Raw genomic sequence first — 20,827 nt, forward strand, 5'->3', positions numbered from 1 at the left:
TCTTCTCTCTCTCTCTCTCTCTCTCTCTCTCTCTCTCTCTCTCTCTCTCTCTCTCTCTCTCTCTCTCTCTCTCTCTCTCTCTCTCTCTCTCTCTCTCTCTCTCTCTCTTCTCTCTCTCTCTCTCTCTCTCTCTCTCTCTCTCTCTCTCTCTCCTCTCTTCTCTCTCTCTCTTCTCTCTCTCTCTCTCTCTCTCTCTCTCTCTCTCTCTCTCTCTCTCTCTCTCTCTCTCTCTCTCTCTCTCTCTCTTCTCTCTCTCTCTCTCTCTCTCTCTCTCTCTCTCTCTCTCTCTCTCTCTCTCTCTCTCTCTCTCTCTCTCTCTCTCTCTCTCTCTCTCTCTCTCTCTCTCTCTCTCTCTCTCTCTCTCTCTCTCTCTCTCTCTCTCTCTCTCTCCTCTCTCTCTCTCTCTCTCTCTCTCTCTCTCTCTCTCTCTCTCTCTCTCTCTCTCTCTCTCTCTTCTCTCTCTCTCTCTCTCTCTCTCTCTCTCTCTCTCTCCTCTCTCTCTCTCTCTCTCTCTCTCTCTCTCTCTCTCTCTCTCTCTCTCTCTCTCTCTCTCTCTCTCTCTCTCTCTCATGTGAAAGCATAAATGGAAACTTAGGATTGCCGCAAAATCCCGCGGTTTAACCCATCCCGCTTTCGACCCGTCCCATTTTGAGCCCATCCCGCTTTGAACCCGTCCCGTTTTGAGTCCGTCCCGCGAAGCCCGCAATTTTGCGGGCTTATCAAATGGAAGCCCAATCCCGCCCCGCAACAAGCCTTTACGGGTCAGGCCCGCGGTCCAGGTCCTTGATTGCCATCCCTAGTTGTAGTTGTATATATTCAATTTGAAAAAAACATAGTTGAAAATCTTTTATTTCGAGAAAGGAAAAATACAAAGAAAGATAAACTGAAAGGCGAATGGAAATACAGGAAAATTAAAAAAGGGAAATCGTTGATATTTTCACAGGAAAAAAAAAACTAGTAAACGACAAATGAGGAAGGTGTAGATTTTGGGTGTAAGAAAGGAAAAAAGAAACTATTTGTCTTTGCCGCCACCAAACATACCCATCATGTCTTTGCCAGAACCCATCTGTTTCATGAGACTCTGCAGACCGCCCATGCCTCCAAACTGCTTGAGCATCTGAGGAGGAAGGACCTTACTCATGTGCTGAGCGTTCATGTTTCTCGAGAGTGCGCTCATGTCTCCATTCTTTGGGATCTTGAGCCCTTTCATCTTGCTCCACATCTTTGCTAGCCTCTTGTACTCTTCCAACATCTCCATCACTTCTCTTACCATCCTCCCTGACCCTCTCGCTATCCTCATCATCCTTGACTCGTTAAACATCTTCGGGTTCGAACTGTCCAGTTCTGCACCAGTTAAAAAAAAATACACCATCATCAGTTATTACTTCTACTCCAAATAAGATATTATTATTGTTCTCTTCTCACCTTCGTTTGTCATGGAATCCATCATTGTCATGTATCGCTTTATCTTGGCTTGGCTTTCTTTCTCGTGTCCTTTAGGCATCATTTGAGCAGCAGCTCCAGGCAGCATTGAGAAAACCTACAGACACCTCAGGTTGTTGTTATCATCATCTCAGTCACCTCGTGCTCTTAAACCTTAATAACATGTTGACAAGAGATTCTGACCTCACTAAGTGGGCCCATGTTCAGTAAGTTCTGGAACTGGTCGTACATAATTCTCAACGTGAAGTTACCCTGAGAGAGCTTTTCCAGAAGTTCAGGCTGTTGATCTTTAGGTACCACATCTTGTAGTTTATCCACGAATCCAGACCAATCACCCATTCCTGTTGTGCATAAAAAAAGATTCCAAGTCAACATACAACACATTGAGAGACTTTGATTACTTCTCACGGTGATACTAATCTTCAACCAATGCCATGGAAGTTACCTAAGAGACGGCTGACAAATGGTTTGACGTCAAACACTTCAAACTCATCCATATGCTCTCCTGTTCCGATGAATATCACAGGACTCTTTGTCGCTGCAACACTAACAAGATGAAAACGGATCACATTCAATGGTCCAATTGGAAAAGCCAACAAGATTTTTGTACATACAATTTTGAAAACATAGAGCGAGAATATAGAAGGTGAAAGATACGTACGCGCTAAGAGCACCACCACCCTTGGCATGACCGTCCATCTTAGTGATGATTACAGCTCCCACAGCAACACTTTGCTTGAATGCTTGAGCTTGGTCAAACGCAGCTTGACCAATACTGCTGTCCATGACAAATATAACAAGATCTGGTTTCTGCAAAATGAAAAGACCATGATCAGAGCCTTCAATATCAACCAAGCAACAAACAAAAGACTCCAATACAACAGAACATACAGTTGCTTCAGCAACTTGACGCATTTCTTCAAAGAGAGTAGCTTCTTGTTTGTGGCGACCACTGGTGTCAACAATAATAAGATCACAGTTTTCTTTCTTAAACGTATCAACTCCCTCAACAGCAATTTTCACAGGATCGGATTCCGTGTAGCTGCAAAGAATCACAACCCAGCATTAGCACATTATGTTATCACAGTATGCCCTATAGAATAGTTTTAGTCCACAATACTTTCATCTCTCTCGTTTACTGTCAATGAAGTAAATCCAAAACTACAAACAGCTTAGTCGCAGTAATTTCAAATAGAAACAGAAGATCTCAACAGAAATTAAAAAAACAAAAACAAAAGGGCTTAAAGAAAGATAGCTTAGTCCCACTCAGTCAGGTTTTAGCAGCCACAATCCTAAACCAAAACCTCGAGCCTAAATCAAACAATTTCACAAACTTTGAACCTTGGCTCTACCGTAACAAAGAAAGTTCCATCATTTTTTTACAGACACTCCTGATACGTAAGCTACTATTCTATTGGAGACACGAGCAGTAAGAAGAAAGCTGAAACCTTCATACCTTCCATAAAAGGGGATCCTAGCCTTGGTAGCATTCTGTTTGAGCTGATCAAAAGCACCAGCCCTGAAAGTATCCGCACACACCAAAGCAGGTTTGTAGCCTTTCTTCTGATGATAATAAGCATACTTGGTACACGTCGTCGTTTTACCAGCACCTAAACATTACAAAAGACCTTACCTTTGTAATCTACACATTAAGAAAAACAAACACAATCTAACAAAGACCTCACCTTGTAATCCAACGAACATAACAACACTAGGTTTAGCCTTCTTGGGCGAAAACGCAGGCTTCCCTGGATCCAACATCTTACACAGTTCACTAAAGATAGCCTGAAACAAACAAACAAACAATCCGGTTCAATTCAATAACCGAATCAAATCCGATTTCTAATCGAATCGCAAATTCAAGAACCTGCTCAATGATCCGACGCTTGTTGTGGCCAGCGGCTAGCTCCTCGAGGTTGACGATCTTCTTGATGTTGTTCTGCATCTCCCTCACGAGAGGGAAAGAGACATCGGAATGGAGAAGAGCGCGAGTGATCTCTTTCAAGCACTCGTTGAGAGCCTTCTCGTCGATGATCGTCACGTTGCTCATCTTCTGCAAGGCGCTGGCGATCTGCCCGCCGAGCTCCGCTAAAACCATCTTCGCCGCTGATGTGAGATTCGACTGAGAAGAAGATCGAGAGGGGAACGATCGGGTTTTGGGGAATTAGGGTTTTGATTCGGAGAGGTTTCGTCGGAGATTAGAGGATTGTGACGGGACGAGCGAGAGAAGTTGTGTTTTTCTAATCTGAGGGATCTTAATTCCATGATGATTAGGACTAGAGGCGATACATATCAAAATTGATGGGCCTGATGGGTTACTTTCAACAAAATCTAGTTTAGGACCAGAGACGAAGCATTTGGATCCATCGATGGTTATCTTCCAATATGGATCGGGTTTGTTTGTAATCGGAGCCAGCAACTAAACAAAAACAAAAAAACCTTAGATATCTTGTTTGAATCGGTTAATATTGATATTATCCTTAATGAATTTGTATATATAATTAAAAAATTCTATTAATCAAATTATGTTTTAAAAAATATAATTCTTATATATTTTGTTGTTGTCTTAAAATAATTATTTCTGTTATAAAAGTTATATAAGATATAGAATAATTTATCTATATCTATATAAAATGATTTTTTGCAACGGAACTCTCACATTAAGAGTTGAAATGGTTAATATTGATACTACCCTTAATGAACTTGTATATATAATTAAAAATAAATTTCTATTAATCAAATTATTTTAAAAAAAAAGATAATTCTTATATATTTTGTTGTTATCTTTAAATAATTATTTCTGTTATAAAATTTAAAAAATAAGATATAGAATAATTTATCTATATCTATACTATTATTTTTGAATTTATTATATAGTTAAAAACGAATTTCTATTAATAATATTATTTATTTTTAAAATAAAAACAATTCTTATATATCATGTAAACACAAATTTATATTAACAATATTAATTATTGGTTAATATCGATACTACCCTTAATGAATTTGTATATATAATTAAAAACAATTTTCTATTAATCAAATTATTTAAAAAAAAGATAATTCTTATATATTTTGTTGTTATCTTAAAATAATTATTTCTGTTATAAAAGTTAAAATATAAGATATAGAATAATTTATCTATATCTATACGAAATAATTTTTCGCAACGGAGCTCTCACGTTAAGAGTTGAAATGGTTAATATCGATACTACCCTTAATGAATTTGTATATATAATTAAAAACAAATTTCTATTAATCAAATTATCTTTTTAAAAAAAAGATAATTCTTATATATTTTGTTGTTATCTTAAAATAATTATTTCTGTTATAAAATTAAAAAAAATAAGATATAGAATAATTTATCTATATCTATACTATTATTTTTGAATTTATTATATAGTTAAAAACGAATTTTTATTAATAATATTAATTATTTTTAAAATAAAACAATTCTTATATATCATGTAAACACAAATTTATATTAATAATATTAATTATTTTTAAAATAAGATAATTCTTATATATTGTGTTGTTATCATAAATAATTATTTATATTATAAAAGTTAAAAAAATTAAGATATAAAACAAATTATATATCTATCTATCTATACTATTATTTGAGAAGTGAATTTGTTTATTTGTCAACCTTTCCGTAATTATAGATTTAGTCATATTTTATGATTACTTATTAATATTAATTAATAAATATTTTTAGTGATTTAACTGATAATTTGTCATTATTTTGAAAATAATTAAAATTTGCTAAAGACAATACCATAGCCAAACTTATACACTATAATTTAGACTATTTAGTAATATTAAAGTATTACATATATGTTTATATTATATTTTGGTTTAGTATATTTTAATGAATATATATATCACATAAGATATAATAATAATTGCTGACAAAAAAAGAAGAGATATAATAATAATTTATTTTTTACAATTATTTAAAAAAAAACAAAATCACTTATTGTGATAATTTCTAAAAAATTGGCATAAGATTCAAAATTATTTATACTATTATTTACAAAATAATATGTTCGCTCTCACGTTTAAATTTAGAGCGTTGAAAATTTTTATTATTTTTATAAATAATTAGGTTATATTTGTCAATATATAATTACCCATAAATTAAAAATAAATTTCATTATTTTGGTATTCATCATTATCTAAAAGATTCTATATTATATTATCTAAAAATATTTTACATCATATATTTTAAAAATAAATACAATTTATGTATATATGAACAGTTTAAGTTTATTTACGTAACAGAAGATATTTTATTAAAATAAAAAATATTGAGTATAAAATTAATATTTAGTTAATTATTAAATATTTTAAAAACATGAGAATAATTGTATTCTAAGGTTTTTGAGTTTACAATATATTTGTTTATAAATTTTTAAACTATTAAACCCGCAATGTGAAGCCTCGGATCAACAAATCAACGTGAACAAATCTTCTATTATCTTTGGCACGAGAATTTAAGAGACAGTTAAAAGAGAGATAAATGAAGTTCTAAGGCTTTGAATGTAATGCACTTTAAATGCAAGAGAAATGCAAATTAATAAAAATGCAGATTATACTGCATTTATTTGTCATTCAACATTTAAATGCAGATCATTCAATTTGCAGTCCAATCTGCATGCAGAACATTTTTTCAAAAAAAATTAATGATCTGCAAAAACCATGAAAAAGTGCTGAAATTTATGCAGAGGGCCAATCAATGAAGTGTTATTTACTCTTTTTTTAAATATTAATTATTAATAAACAGTCTACTTTGTACATCTATTTTTTTAGATATTATAGTTCATTTATTTTTATTCTTGATAATAAGTAATATAATTAAAAGAACTAATACTTGTTTATAAATTTTTATTTTATAATATTTTATTTAACTTAACTAACGAATTCATATATGTTATTTGGTAATTTAAATTATTTATGAACTTATATTTTCAGATTAGATATATCATTTAAATTATTTTTGTTTAGGCATGTTCAGTTATATGTATCTTTTATAATTTAATTTTAGTTTATATGATTATAGATCAGATTTATTGAAACAAATATATATTTATTATTCTAACTTTTGACTATAATATTTTCTGTTTTGTTTTACTACTACTATATACTTCCTCTGTATCATTATAAGTGAGTTTTAAGGTTTTTTCACAAAGATTAAGAAACCACAAAATTTTATGTGATTTGTCTTGGTTGTATAAAAATAGCATTAAATAATACTAGTTTAACCAATTAAAAAAATACACTATTTTGTAATTGGCTAGAGATTTCAAATGACAATTAAATTTATCTAGATTAGTGTGAACTTCACTTATTCTGAAACAAAATAAAAATCATAAAATACCACTTATATTGATACAGAGGGAGTATATATATACTTCGTTTAGATATTCAAAATTTCATATAATTTTATCTTAAAAAATATTATATACATTCTATTAAATGAATATTTTGTTAATACAAAAACATATATCAAAATCGACACTATTGGTTCTATAATAAATTTTCATATAATTTAATTCACTATTAAATGATGATTGTTTGTCATTTTTGTCAACATGATATTTATTACTTATTTGTAACAATTTATATTTTTTAGATATTTAATTTTCATCTTAAAAACATTTAACATTTACTTAAATATAATAATTTATTAAATTATTAAATTATGTTGATCTGCATGATTTGCATTGGTTCTGCTTGATCTGCATGATCTGCATTGGTTCTGCTTGATCTGCGTTTATGTGTGATCTGCATTTTTTGATCTGCGTTTCCCATTCGAAACCTAAGTATTGAAAAGAAAAACGGTGAAAGAATCTACCTTGGTTTGTCTAAGTGTTTCAGCGGCTCAAAAAGTCAAATGCTCAGCTTTGTGCAGGAAAAGCTCTAAGGAAGGGTCAATGGATGGTTCACCAAAGCTCTATCAACGGGAGGTAAAGAGATTCTGATGAAGTCAATCGGTATGGCTATGCCAATTTTTGCAATGTCATGTTTCAAATTACCTAAGAACCTATGCGAAAAGATCACTAGCACCATGTTACTAATTAATAACAAACTACTGTGTTTTTTGAAACATTGGACTAGACTCTTATCTAACTAATAACTCTTCCATGTGTTTTTTTTCTTTGTAAAAATATAACTCTTCTGTGTTATGTTATTGAATTTATTTTGACTAAAATATTATTGAATTTGTTATATCGTCTCTGTAGAATATAATCTAATACTGCGGATGGCGAGAAAAAAAATGGGAGATGTAAAAACTTTCATACAACAGAATCCCTATGCTCTTAGCTTTTTAAGTTTCTCCACATCTTATATACTTGATGTCGATTAATGGATCTTATCAGAATACAAAATGATTCACAGTGTAGAATTTGCATAAATAAATTAATAAACCATTTTATTAGTGTAATGGCTCTGACTTCTGAGCAACATGCGAGCATGTTGTCATTAACTTTTTACTTGGCTCCAGCTTGGAAAATGTTAATTTATTCACTCCCATTATCAGAATTACAGTTCTCTTTTCTTTACTTCCATCCATCACAATCTGTTCCAGAACACAAACTATGGTTTTCCAAACTCATTTCTCTCATCCAAACATTGATCGTTTTTTGGCTCAGGTGTTTTTAACAAAGAAGGTGAAAAAGTTGTTCTCTTCTTTATTCTCAGGCCTAAGATTAATTTTAAAATGTACGTCTGCACTACTAGCATAGATATTTGTAGCCTTGAATTTTCACTAGTTTTCTTTCATAGTATGACAAAAACACATTTATAATATATGAATGTGAAAAATATTTGGGATTATTTTTATTTATTTTATACTTCATGGAGTATTGGCTAACTTATTTCAATTTATTTTAGATATTTTCAAATAATAAAGAGATGGCTTATTCCAAAATTACTCAAATTTAATCATATTAACTTTGATATGATATAGGTAATTTATCCCATTCTAGATCTTTTTTGTACACATATGTATATAAAAACATGAAAAAGTATTTAATATTAATTTTTGAAAAGAGATACAAATGCACTTGACTAGATTATTCATCTTGGAGCATATTTATCTTTCACAACAACATTGGTTGTTAGTACAGAGACCAATAAAATAACCCCAGTCATGACAATAGGAATTGCAACCTCTGTTCCCATTTTCTCTACACGCATCCGGGGGAAAGCATACTATGTCCGTCTGCTTTATTCCATTGCCTATTTATAAATAAAAATCATTTAACAGTTGTATTTTAAATAAAATTAACAGTAAAAAATTGGAGGTATATAAATTTCAAAAAAAAATAGGAAGTATAAAAATAAATTATTACCCGGAGCATTAACAGGTGGAATATAACAATGAGCATCAGATATAATAAAAATGACAGCAAAAATAAATGCAATTAAAGTTCTCATAGTCAGGCTGCTCATTGTAATAGACTTTTAGGATATATTTTATAAGGTTTTCTCTCACGAAATGTTATGAGCTTTTCTTTCTTTGGTCTGGTTATCTATATATACACACTCAAACATATGCAAAGAAAAGGTATTTTTTTCTGGTCAAATATGAAGAGGAATTTAATCTTTCCTTTCTACTTTTATAAAGATAAAATCCTTTCATTTTCCTTTACCTATATTGCCAATTATGGATTCTTAATCTTTTAAAGGCATTTTCTTTTCTTTCTTTTTTAGTTTTATGTACTTACTATATATATTCTTATATATAGTACAGAAACATATGTTAAAGAAAAAAATATTTTCTTGGTCAAAGATGAAATTTTTGGGATATCTAGAAGATCAACTCATATCTAATAGTCAAGATTAAAGATATACATCAATATCTTAGACTATGAAACTCATCATTATCTATAATGTAATATTCTACATTAATTTATGAATTATGTTTAGTCGTCTCTATGGAATATAGAAAATAAAATATTACATTATAGATAATGATAAGTTTCATATTCAAAGATATTGATGTATACATTTTAATCTTGACTATTAGATACGAGGCAATCTTCTAAATCTCCCAAAAAAATATAATCGTTATCCATTCGATTTGATCCGAAAAATTTGAATACCCATAAGTCTTTGAAGCAAAACAAATAATAAAATCAATATCCGTTAAAAATGAACCAAATCACAAATACTAAAAATTTAGAGATGAATATCTGATCCGATCCGACTTTTATACAAAATAAAAGTATATCTACGATTAAATATAGATTTTTAAATACATAATGTTATAAAATTATTATTTGACGTATAATTTATTAAATTTTATTTTAAACTTTACTTATAAAAATATTAAATTAAAAACAAATTATATAAAATCTTTATACAAAACTACAATTTTTCAAAAAAAACATTTTTTGTAAGAAAATTATTAATTTTAAGATTTTATAAAACATATATTTCATTAATCTTTTACTTTATATTTTTATTATATTAAAAGATACTTCTAAGAACTAATTTGGTATTATTTTTTCTATATTTACTTGTATTGAACAAAGTGGATGAAATATCCTTGAATTTTGCAAATATAAAAAAAAAATCTGGATATCTGGTTTTCTGGATATCCACATTTTTGTGAAGCAAATTAAATCGGAAAATCAGATATCTGTGAAATATGAAATAAATCACAAATACTGAAAATTTTGATACTATTCGATCTTTGCCCAGGCCTAGTTAAGATAAACTAGTACTTGTAGGTTTGAAATGTTGATCCATCTTTTTTTATCTCTTTTTGTCAAGATGGCTGAGATTTTAGATCTTTTTGTAAAATCTTTTATTCATTTCTGTGATTTTAAAATTTTACTAGATTTTAACCCGCGCTTTCAAAGCGCGGGTATATTTTTTGTTTGGCAAAATTTTTTTAATCGAAATAATTTTTAATTTTTATATTTTGTGTATAATATTTATTAAAATTATCATAATTTTGCTAACTATATTAAATTTGTGAAATTACATAACTCTTCATTTATGCTATAGGCATTTGACACATTAGTTTTAATTCCTAACTTTCATAACATATTTTTTTCTTATATTGTCAAATAATCTATAATAATTATTGCTCACATTATATACTACACAATGATATTATTGTTTTTAGAGATAATTTCAAATTGTAGTTCCAATTTTTAGTATAAAGGTGTATATCAATCTTATCTAATTAAAGATCAATTAGACAATCAATCTTAATGAAAAAAATATTTTTAAAAACAATAGTAATTTAAAAAGCCCATAGTAATCAAACCAAATATTACAAATTATTAGATTTTTATTAAAAGTCAAGGCCCAAAGCCTAATTTTTAAAAAATCTTAAAAGTGAGACACAAGGCCTAATTTTAAAACATCTTAGACAAAAAATTCATTAACTTCGGTGTCTTGTTTTTGTTCTCGAGACCTTTGGTGTTTTTTTTTCTAACACCAAGGACCTTTGGTGTCTCTTTGAAAGTTGAAAGCTGCAAAATATCAGAACATTCTCTCTCTATTACCACTGAATGTTCTGGTTTCAAACTCATGGATCTGTAAAACTCTACTCCGTTCGTTAAGGTACTTGTATTATATCAAAAAATTTCTTCTTAAAGTATAAATACTGGATAATCTGAACTGTTTTCGAGCTGGAATCTAAAAGATTTAAAATTTCTCATTTTATAAATCTTTTGCATGTCAGATCAGACAACTCCTCCGTTGATTCTGATGGTCGATCTAAGCAAAGCTGTTCTTCATAGAGCTATTTCTTCTGTGTAAAGTAAATTTCAGCGAATACAACTTTAATCTACTTAAGCAACAAAACATCATTTGATGTTCTCTGTCTCCATCGATAAGCACTGTGTTTGGAAAGAAACTCGATTTGTGTCTCTGAAAAGCCTCAACTCTGATATCTGTAAGTTACTTTTAAAGGCTTTGTTTTTTCTTCTTCATCAGGATATGTTATGTTAATAAAAAATATATGAGGTGGAATCTGAGCGATCAAATTTTTTTTATTTCATAAATATTTTGGTTCAACGTGAAAGTTAGTTTACTCAATCATTTTAATAAAAATCTTTGATTGCAGTTGTTGGAAGTAATGAAAACGAATGAAAGAGCCTTTTAGATAAGTCATTTATCAGTTACAATAATATAACTGAGTAGCATCTGTTGTATTTGTTCTTCAGGACGTAAATCTAAAAATTTTATTTGTTTGTCAGGAAGGAGCAACTGGAACTAAAAGACAGCAAGTCTCTTCAGACAACTTCAAATACATGTTCTGATTTTCTATTGCAAGAAGTTTTAAAACTCAACTGCTGGGAGAAACTGCCAAAAATGTTGACGACATTGAGCAAAAGAAACAAAATGCATTCAGAAAATAGTCTTTGGGTTGACTCACTTTAAAAAGAGAATCAAAGAGTTCTTTGAAGCCACTCAAAACATATAAGAGAACATCATCTTCTTTGGTCTATGGAGGTAAAACTAACTCACGTCTTTTTGATAATTTTTTGTTCTTTCAACTTGAGAGTATGATATTATCTTTACTCACCTGCACCTCATTTGTTTACATACAGATGATTCGAACTTCAACACCAAGTCCAAGTGAAAGTGAATATGGGCTTTAAGATTATCAAAAAGATTACAAAGATAAGTATACTTTTTCTATTTTAGAGACTTAAAAAATAGTTCATGAAAAATTTAATTAGAGATGAAGTTGGCATTTGACTTCTCTGTTAATATCATATAAGGAGGATTTACAAACAATGTATGCTTGAACTGATGGTGATAATGTTTCATCAAGGTCAGAAAGCAGAGTATCAAAAGTATCCTGGTATGCAATTTTTTCCCTCGTTAGTAAATAAACTATATTTCATCTATACTACTAAAAACATTATTTAACGTGCTTACTCATGCAGTTGGACTTTGTATATTTGGGAATTGAGTGTAGGACCTTCACATGAACACACCAACTATTCTTCCAGGACCCCTCAAATCGTTAATGCTTGTCACTTTACTTTCTCATTAGAAGCTTTCGATTTTGGATTTGCATATTAGAACCCATAGGTTTCTTTGACGGTAGTGGTTTCAATAGGAAGAGAGTCTTGGATATTTATAGAGGTTAAAGGGAGAGATGCTTAGGGATTATTATGAAACCTTGGGGTGTACTCCAAATCGTATCCCACCAGATTTGCTAAACTATAAAATCGATATAATTTATTGTTAGTATTGTTGCCATTTTGAAAGCTCCATAATATTCGGTGGGTGTTGCTCACGTTAAGTTTATTACTTGAATCATTTGCATCGCGATATTAGGTAACTTGTATAATCATCTAGCAGATATTTTCTTTATCAGAAATAAATTGTATCGATTAATGACCAAGTAGTTAAAAACCAGAATATTCTTTCAAATCTATTGAATCGATATCAATAATGGAATACTAAAAAATTGAATGAGTTAAGCTATATATCCGGGGAAAATTTTGGTTTGCAAGGGATATTGGAATTAGTCGCTGTTTAAAAGTTTAATTCAATAAAAATACATTTTTTATTCTTTTTAAATCCCCTAATTGATAAATTCTTTATATACTGTATTACTTTAGTTCAAAATTGATATTTAAATTAGTATTAAGCTGCTAGTACAATGTAAATACTATATTTTTAAAATTCATAAACGAAAATTTCAAATTATATAGTATTAGGATATAGGATTTGTTCTGACTTTTAACTCACAAAAATTTTAGTTATAGTGGGTTTATGTTGCATCAAAAATGGCTTTATCAGATTGGGCTTCAATGTTGTTATGATTGGGTCGAATCTGTTTAGATTTTAATGTTGTTGTAATTGGACTTTAAAATAGTATTTTTCTGATTGGGCAATAATATGGACGATTTTAGTTTTAAAGAAAGAAAAAAAAAACAGTGGCATTTGGTTGTAAATATATTGAAAAAACAGGGGCAGAATCCTAGGAGGGATTCTGCTTTAATAGTATAGATTAAAAAAATGCATGATCTATGTCGGATATCACGTCGCCTGTTATAATTCACATCCAAAGACTTGTAAAGGGAGGAGGACAAGCCAAGAGAAATTTGTCAGTCTTCTCCACAGCTAAACTATAGTCTTGATACATTCATACTTTCTTGCTCTTAGACGCTCTTTGTATTCAGCGGTTGCTCTTAACCACATCATCAATCTAATACAATAAAGTTGGAAAATCTGCTTCCTCAGACTGCCACGTCAGCAAGGAGGGGGAGGGCGTTCTGTGCTACGTGTCGACTCTTTATGCTAACTCACGGTTGCTTTCAAAAGGTAAATGGGCTTCAATATATATGCTAAATCAACTGTTACCGGCTTCGTTAGTTCAAACCTATTTTCCAACATCATCTCGGCCCAACATAATTCACCATCTTCGTCGTCTGCTCAGTTTCTCCAACGATCACCGACTGTGCAACCACCATTATAACGCATTCTCTACACACTCATATCAAGACATTAAGCTTCTTAATCATGTTGTCCCACTGACTATTCTTTGATTCATCTTCCTCACCTTTTTTATTATTCTGATTCTATATATAGAGATAAATCGAGAACAAGCCTCTACACATCTCATCGATTCTTCATCCCAACTTTCACTATATGCGTCGTCTGACATTCACTAAGTTTCTATGGCTCCGCGAAACGACCATTGTAATGCTTTTCCTCGGCATTCCACTTTCAAAATTGTCTCAAAAGTCTAGGGTAGATGAAAGAAACGACGACTAAGGCGGGTTTAGATTTTATAACAAGAAGTAGATTTTTTCTTGCTTTGAAGAGAGGACACAATCTTTGTCTTCTTAAACATAATCTCAAGTCTCACACTGACCGCCATTTTAGGCCGAATCTCTTCGAGAAACAGAGGTTAAGCTTACAGCTTTCACATCTTTGCTCTCTGGGATTCAATCTACTCAGTCTAATTTTGTGTGGATTTCTGATAATTAGGAAATTGATAGAGGATATTGATGAGTACGATGGTGATGAACATCTCTTCCCCTGGATTGAGTGAGTACTCATCTTCCAATAAGTTGTTGAGAAGTCGGCGATTATGGGTTCTTGAAAACTACAGCTTTTTGGAATTGTATTAGCACATTTTGCGATTCTCTCTAGATTGACTTACAACCTTTGAATGACATGTTTCTATAAATACAGAAAGGCATGTGTTAAAACCAGAGTTTGAATATTGGCTCATGCGTGGATACAGAGGAGAGAGGACAGAGAGTAATTCTTTACCTGGGAAAATGGACAACATTCAAGGTTTTGACTCTGTGCTAGCCTCCAAACTAAACCAACTTATTTATGCAAGTTAATCTTTTACCTGCACACACACATACATCTATTTATCCTCGCGGTTTCACAAAGACTGTTTGAGAGAACTCATGCAGCTTCTACTTAGTCCTTTGAGGTTTTTGTCAACGAAGAAAAAATGTATAGAATTAGTTGACAAATTTTAAGTGTTTACGCTTAAAGACGGAGATGTTTCGCTTCTGAATTTAAATTACGAAAATGCAGAAAAGCAAGAAGAATGAAACCTATTCTCTGCCGCTAATGATGGCCATGACCCATGAGATTTTTTTTTTTTTTTTTGTAACACAACCATGACCCATGAGATTAAGAAGTAATAATAAAATCCCTGCTTTGTTTAGTGATGAAGACAATCATGCTTTTGATCTAACTACTTTTAAAATAAACATCCTCCACTAAATTATGCACATACTCAACTGGTGCACCAACATATTTAATAAAATGTTATAAAATTTCACACATATTTTTTCCTCTTATTATTTGGTAAAATATACATATAAATGCAATATTTAATAATCTATGTATTTATAATCAGTTGCATGTTTTTGAAAATCCAAATTAGTTTTAATTTTTAAAATCATAAAAGATTAGTTATACTAATATCTCTTATATTTTAATATTCTTAATTACCTTTATTTTTAAAAATAAATAAATTCTACCATTTTATGTGAAAAAGTCAATTTATGTTTTATGTTACTCTCAATATAAATTTCATTTTTATTTAGGGGAAAATGTCAACCCCATCAAACGATGAAGTTATGTTTTATTTAATCACATAAACACAACAAGATTGTATTAAAATAGATAAATGAGACAATATAAAAATGAATGTGTCATAAGATGAATGACACCATTTCAAGTTTTCTCTTCAACAAATTACTAACCACTAACTCAAAAACCATGAGCCATTGCGTATATAAGTTAAAACCACCTAAGTACTACTCAAGTAAACAATAATGCTGTCTACCATTTTAGCACCACAAAATCCGAGACCTGATTCCCAACATAAACATTGTTAACATCAACACATACCAAACACATGGTTGAACAGCTATCATACGCTCCGCGCGTAGCGCGGAAAAACCACTAGTAAAGCATAAATTTGCCATAGTTATTTCTCGCTCGTACTTTAGTTTTTTAGATAACTACTTAGACAAGTCAACACAACGCAAACACTATTCCTAAGTGAATTTTAGGATCTATCACTTCCAAACTAAATAGAATAATAAAACCAGTGGATATAGTTCTTGGAGCATTAATTTCAACAAGCAAAAGAGACCTAAAGACCTTTAATGGAAGACATTCACTGTCCAAGCCATACATGCTCGTAGTACACATGGACATTTGGGTCCTTGAGTCGGATTCAGTTCGGGTCTTGTTTGGTCCGGATCATTTGCGTCTAGAAAATTTGGATTCAATAGGTACTTAGGAGTTTTCCGTCTCTGTTTGAAGTCGGGTCCTATCTGTTGGGCCCAAATATGACCCCCTAGCTAGTAATAGATAATAAGAAATGATAACGGGTCGCGAAAGGCCCATCATGAATTCAATCTTCAAAAACAGCTAAGTCAGATCCGGAGGCTGTGAGCTGGAGATGTTCATCAGAAAGGTCAAGGAAAAGAGGCAGCTCGTTGACAAGTAAGCAGGCGCAGGATCCGGTCAAAGAGGTAGCTCGTGGACAAATAAATAAGCGCAGGACCCGGTCAAAGGGAAGCTGTTACAAATCCCTCAAATCACGGAGGAGATCTCGGGAACCTGTTGGTAGCAACCGACGGGACCTGAGGCTATTTAAAGAAGACATCAAACAATGATCAAGGAATCCAACTTTTATTCACTTTTACGATCATTTACGTAATCTCCTATTCATTTTGTTATCTTTGTAATCATCAAAAGAAACATCTTTTGTAACCATTCTTTTACCACATTATCAATACAAATCCAATTCATTCTACAAGTCATTACGGGATTCAGCCCACGTTATCTTTCCCTAACATTTTCTAAACACTAAACCTGATCTAAAATCTAGGTGTGAGTTTAACCCCTCACAATTGGCGCCGTCTGTGGGGAAGAAACAATGGAATCCCTTACTCAAACTTAAGGATGAATCCAGTCGATCAGACAACAAATCCATCTAACCGATGAACAGTATCCCGATGAACAGTACTCGGATGAACAGTACTGGATGAACAGTACTCGGATGAACAGTACTGGAGGAACAGTATCTCGATGAACAGTATCTCGATGAACAGTATCCCGATGAACAGTATCCCGATGAACAGTACTCGGATGAACAGTATTGGAAGAACAGTATCTCGATGAACAGTATCTCGATGAACAGTATCTCGATGAACAGTATCTCGATGAACAGTGCTGGAGCAGCCAACACGAGAACCTCCAGTGGGATCGATCTAGGGCTCCCAGCCCTTGTTACCCCTCAGCATCAACCTGCTCCGAACCAGACGGAGGCTTAGCTCTCTGAGATCCGTCGCATGATGATGCAGCTGGTAGAAAAAGCTCAAGAAGGTGAGCGTACAATGCAACAGCTAGCCGCTCGGCAGCAACGATTCGAAGAGGTCACTAGATCTCTAACCGCAACAACCCAACCACCGCAACGTCAGGGCTCGGGAGTTACCTTCCGGGATCGAATAACTAACCCCTCGTTCCCTCGAGGACATCTAGACTTTTCTCTTGATAACACTGGTTCAGGAGAACAGGGACCTGCTTTCCAAACGCCTCATGATAGGACATCGCCTGTGTTTAGTCCACCCCTCACCAGCGCTATGGGAAGCAACCTAGCATCAACTAGCTCTTTATCCGATCAGGTTACTGGTCGAAGTGCTCGCTTACCTCCTCCACCACCTAGCATTAGGTTGGGAGAAGGAGTATCCAATCCGTCCGGGGGCAGAACATTAGCTCCGGCGTTTCAGGCCAGAAACCTAAACACGAACCCGGATGAAAGGACGGATGCTGATCCTTCAGCTCGCCACGCAAATCCTTCTCGTCAAAATAACCCAAGGGCCGGTGGGTAAGACAGCCCACCAAGCGACTGGGAGAATGATCGAACACGATTTCATCAGGGACCTGTCCGTCAGGTACCTAGTGATGACCCGACTGTCCTTCCTTTAGAGGGACCTGAGGCTATTTGCAGATATATGGAGCGAACTCACGCAGCTCTCCAAAAATTGGGAGCTCAAGTCCACAAGGCAACGAGCTCAGCTCCCGAAATCGAGAGCTTGATTGAGGATACCTGTGGAAGTCCATTCACTGACAGAATTGCCAGCTCTTACGTAAGAGATACCCGAAAAATTAAGATCTCCGAATACAACGGGACCTTGGACCCGAAGGCCTACCTAAGAGCCTTCCGGCTAGCTATCGTGAAGGCTCACTTCACGAAAGAAGAATGTGATGCAGGTTATTGCAGGACATTCGCCGAAAACCTGGTCGGAACAGCCCTCAAATGGTTCTCTGGTCTTGAACCAAATTCGATAGACAGTTTCGACCAGTTAAGTAATGCCTTCATGAAGCAATACTCGACTCACATCCTAAAAGCAAGTATCCGAGGCTGACCTCTGGAAAATTAAACAAGGAGTGAGAGACTCGCTACGAGCCTACATCAAAAAATTCAGAGCAGTAAGAACTAAGCTCTCGAACCCCAATGATCTAGTTGCCATCGAGGCTCTCAGGAGAGGTCTCTGGTATAAATCAGAACTTTGGTCGGAGTTAACGCTCAATCCTCCCCCAACTATCGACGATGCTCTTCATAGAGCCTCCAAATATGTTAACCTGGAAGAGGAAACAGCTGCACTGGATAAACTCCACAAAAAATCCCAGAGTCATTCGAAAAACGAAACCTCGGAAGCAAGAGGACCTCATAAAAAGGAGAACTCTCGAAATAATCAGACCCAGGGGGAACACTTCTATGCAATCTAGGAAGATAAGGAAGGAAAACCTGTCGCCGCAGCAAATAAAACCCCTTGGTAAAAAGGACATGATGAGAACAAACATTGCTCTTACCATGATCGGAAAGGGCACACAACCGAGAAATGTTGGGACCTCCAACGACAACTGGCAGTTAAATTTGCTGCCAGAGAAATAAAGGGCTTGGACCTCAAGAAACCACAGCCCTACCAGAAAAGAGGTCCCAGAGATACCTCACCGAAACGAGAAAGGTCTCCTGAAACGAGAAAGGTCTCTTGAAATAGATGGGTACGAAATCGTCGACCAGAAAGCTAGCCTCATAGGCTTTTCCGAAGAAACAGCTACCTCATTGGGAACTATTAAGCTCCTAACTATAGCTGGCGGAATCATGAAAATGATGAATTTCGTAGTCATCGACAGACCTTCCCCGTTTCACGCGATCCTAGGAAGACCTTGGATCCATAAGATGAAACAGTAGCTTCAACTTATCACCAATGTGTGAAATTCCCGACACCTGAAGGGAGATCTACCGTGCATGGTAACCAAAAGATCTCCAGGATCTGTTACCTGGGAGGATTCGAAATTCTCAAAGAATCACCCCAATAGCAATTACAGATCCAGGAGGGTCGTGAGATACAACAGAATATTCGAGGTCCCCCTAAGAACCTCACCGAGCAAGTTAGTATCGACGACTCAAATCCTAAAAGCAAGTGAGTATCGGATTCGAGCTACCTCTCGAGACTAAGAAGGAGCTCATCGACTTTCTAAAAAGCAACGTCGGAACCTTTGCATGGACCACCAGTGACATGAAGGGTATAAACGCCGACGTCACTACTCACAAGCTTAATGTAGACCCCACTTTCAAACCGATCAAACAAAAGCGTCGCAAGCTAGGCCTAGAAAAGGCTCAAGCTGTTAACGACGAGGTTGACCGACTTACGAAAGCTTGGTCCATTCGTGAGGTCCATTACCCAGACTGGCTAGCTAATCTAGTAGTTGTAAAAAAGAAGAACGGGAAATGGAGAATCTACGTAGATTTCACCGACCTAAATAAAGCTTGTCCCAAAGACAGCTTCCCGTTAACTCACATCGATCATTTGGTCGAGGCCACTGCTGGCCACCAGCTCCTGTCCTTCATGGATGCCTTTTCAGGGTACAATCAAATCATGATGGATCCCGACGATCAAGAGAAAACCGCATTCATAACTAAATGAGGGACCTATTACTATAAGGTCATGCCATTCGATTTAAAAAAATGCAGGAGCTACCTATCAAAGGCTAGTGAATAAAATGTTCGCTGGCCAGCTCGGGAAAACCATGGAGGTCTATATTGATGATATGCTAGTCAAATCTTCAATTGGAGAAAACCACATTTCCCACCTAAGGAATGCTTCGATATCCTCAACAAATACGATATGAAGCTCAACCCTGCTAAGTGCACCTTCTGGGTACCTTCAAGCGAGTTTCTCGGCTACCTCGTAACCGAAAGAGGCATCGAAGCCAACCCGAAACAGATAGCTACCTTTCTGTAAATGCCGTCACCTAAGACAACCAGAGAGGTACAGAGATTGACTGGACGAATCGCAGCATTAAATCGATTCATATCCAGGTCCACCGATAAGTGCCTCCCATTCTATAAACTTCTAAAAAATAATAAGAAGTTCTTATGGGACGAAAAGTGCGAGGAAGCCTTCAAACAATTGAAAGCTTACTTCTCCGAACCTCCGATCCTGGCTAAACCAGTATGGGAGAACCGCTATATCTTTACCTCGCTGTATCAACCGCTGCAGTTAGTGGTGTGCTGGTACGAGAAGAGCAAAACGAACAAAGACCTGTCTATTATACCAGAAAGAGTCTGATAGACGCCGAAACTAGATACCCTACTATGGAAAAACTAGCTCTAGCTGTCGTAAAGCTGCCAGAAAATTGTGACCTTATTTCCAATCGCACTCAATCGTCGTAATGACTTCACAACCATTGCGAACAATTTTGCACAGCCCTAGCCAATCATGACGATTAGCTAAATGGGCAATAGAGCTCAGTGAATACGATATCGAGAATAGACCTCGAGCAGCAGCAAAAGCTCAGGTCCTTGCTGATTTCATAATCGAGCTAGCTTCCGAACAACTAG

General features: G+C 34.2%; 1 protein-coding gene and 2 long non-coding RNA genes across 6 annotated transcripts; 1 reads left to right on the forward strand and 2 right to left on the reverse strand.

Annotated features, from left to right (window-relative positions):
* Positions 1-833: 833 nt before the first annotated feature.
* Positions 834-3,700, reverse strand: LOC108823068 (signal recognition particle subunit SRP54 3). The gene is made up of 9 exons (XM_018596297.2): positions 3,311-3,700; positions 3,129-3,228; positions 2,900-3,053; positions 2,335-2,485; positions 2,105-2,253; positions 1,889-1,989; positions 1,627-1,784; positions 1,426-1,540; positions 834-1,344 (listed from the first exon to the last, which is right to left on the reverse strand). The coding sequence occupies exons 1-9, from the start codon at positions 3,539-3,541 to the stop codon at positions 1,013-1,015; spliced, it is 1,491 nt and encodes a 496-aa protein (XP_018451799.1). The 5' UTR covers positions 3,542-3,700; the 3' UTR covers positions 834-1,012.
* Positions 3,701-10,841: 7,141 nt separating this feature from the next.
* Positions 10,842-14,777, forward strand: LOC108839766 (uncharacterized). Of its 4 annotated transcripts, XR_008937282.1 has the most exons (7): positions 10,842-11,028; positions 11,150-11,362; positions 11,534-11,922; positions 12,021-12,277; positions 12,363-14,340; positions 14,422-14,481; positions 14,629-14,777. It is a non-coding gene; the product is annotated as an uncharacterized LOC108839766 (long non-coding RNA). The 4 variants fall into 4 exon arrangements; XR_008937280.1 differs by lacking the exon at positions 14,629-14,777 and having other exon boundaries at positions 14,422-14,546; XR_008937281.1 differs by lacking the exon at positions 14,629-14,777 and having other exon boundaries at positions 11,667-11,922; positions 14,422-14,546.
* On the reverse strand, positions 14,187-14,818 carry LOC108839053 (uncharacterized). Its single transcript, XR_001947625.2, has 2 exons — positions 14,710-14,818; positions 14,187-14,616 (listed from the first exon to the last, which is right to left on the reverse strand). It is a non-coding gene; the product is annotated as an uncharacterized LOC108839053 (long non-coding RNA).
* Positions 14,819-20,827: the final 6,009 nt, after the last annotated feature.

The sequence above is a fragment of the Raphanus sativus genome, chromosome 8 (assembly GCF_000801105.2).
Source record: "Raphanus sativus cultivar WK10039 chromosome 8, ASM80110v3, whole genome shotgun sequence".
NCBI classification, from domain to species: domain Eukaryota; kingdom Viridiplantae; phylum Streptophyta; class Magnoliopsida; order Brassicales; family Brassicaceae; genus Raphanus; species Raphanus sativus.

What these genes read in the sequence shown, in the direction of transcription:
- LOC108823068 (XM_018596297.2), bottom strand. Translation starts at nt 3,541, where the DNA reads ATGGTTTTAGCGGAGCTCGGCGGGCAGATCGCCAGCGCCTTGCAGAAG. An exon ending in AGGATCCCCTTTTATGGAAG is followed by an intron (nt 2,486 to 2,899) that starts GTATGAAGGTTT and finishes GATTCTTTGCAG; the next exon opens with CTACACGGAATCCGATCCTG. An exon ending in GGATTCCATGACAAACGAAG is followed by an intron (nt 1,345 to 1,425) that starts GTGAGAAGAGAA and finishes TAACTGGTGCAG; the next exon opens with AACTGGACAGTTCGAACCCG.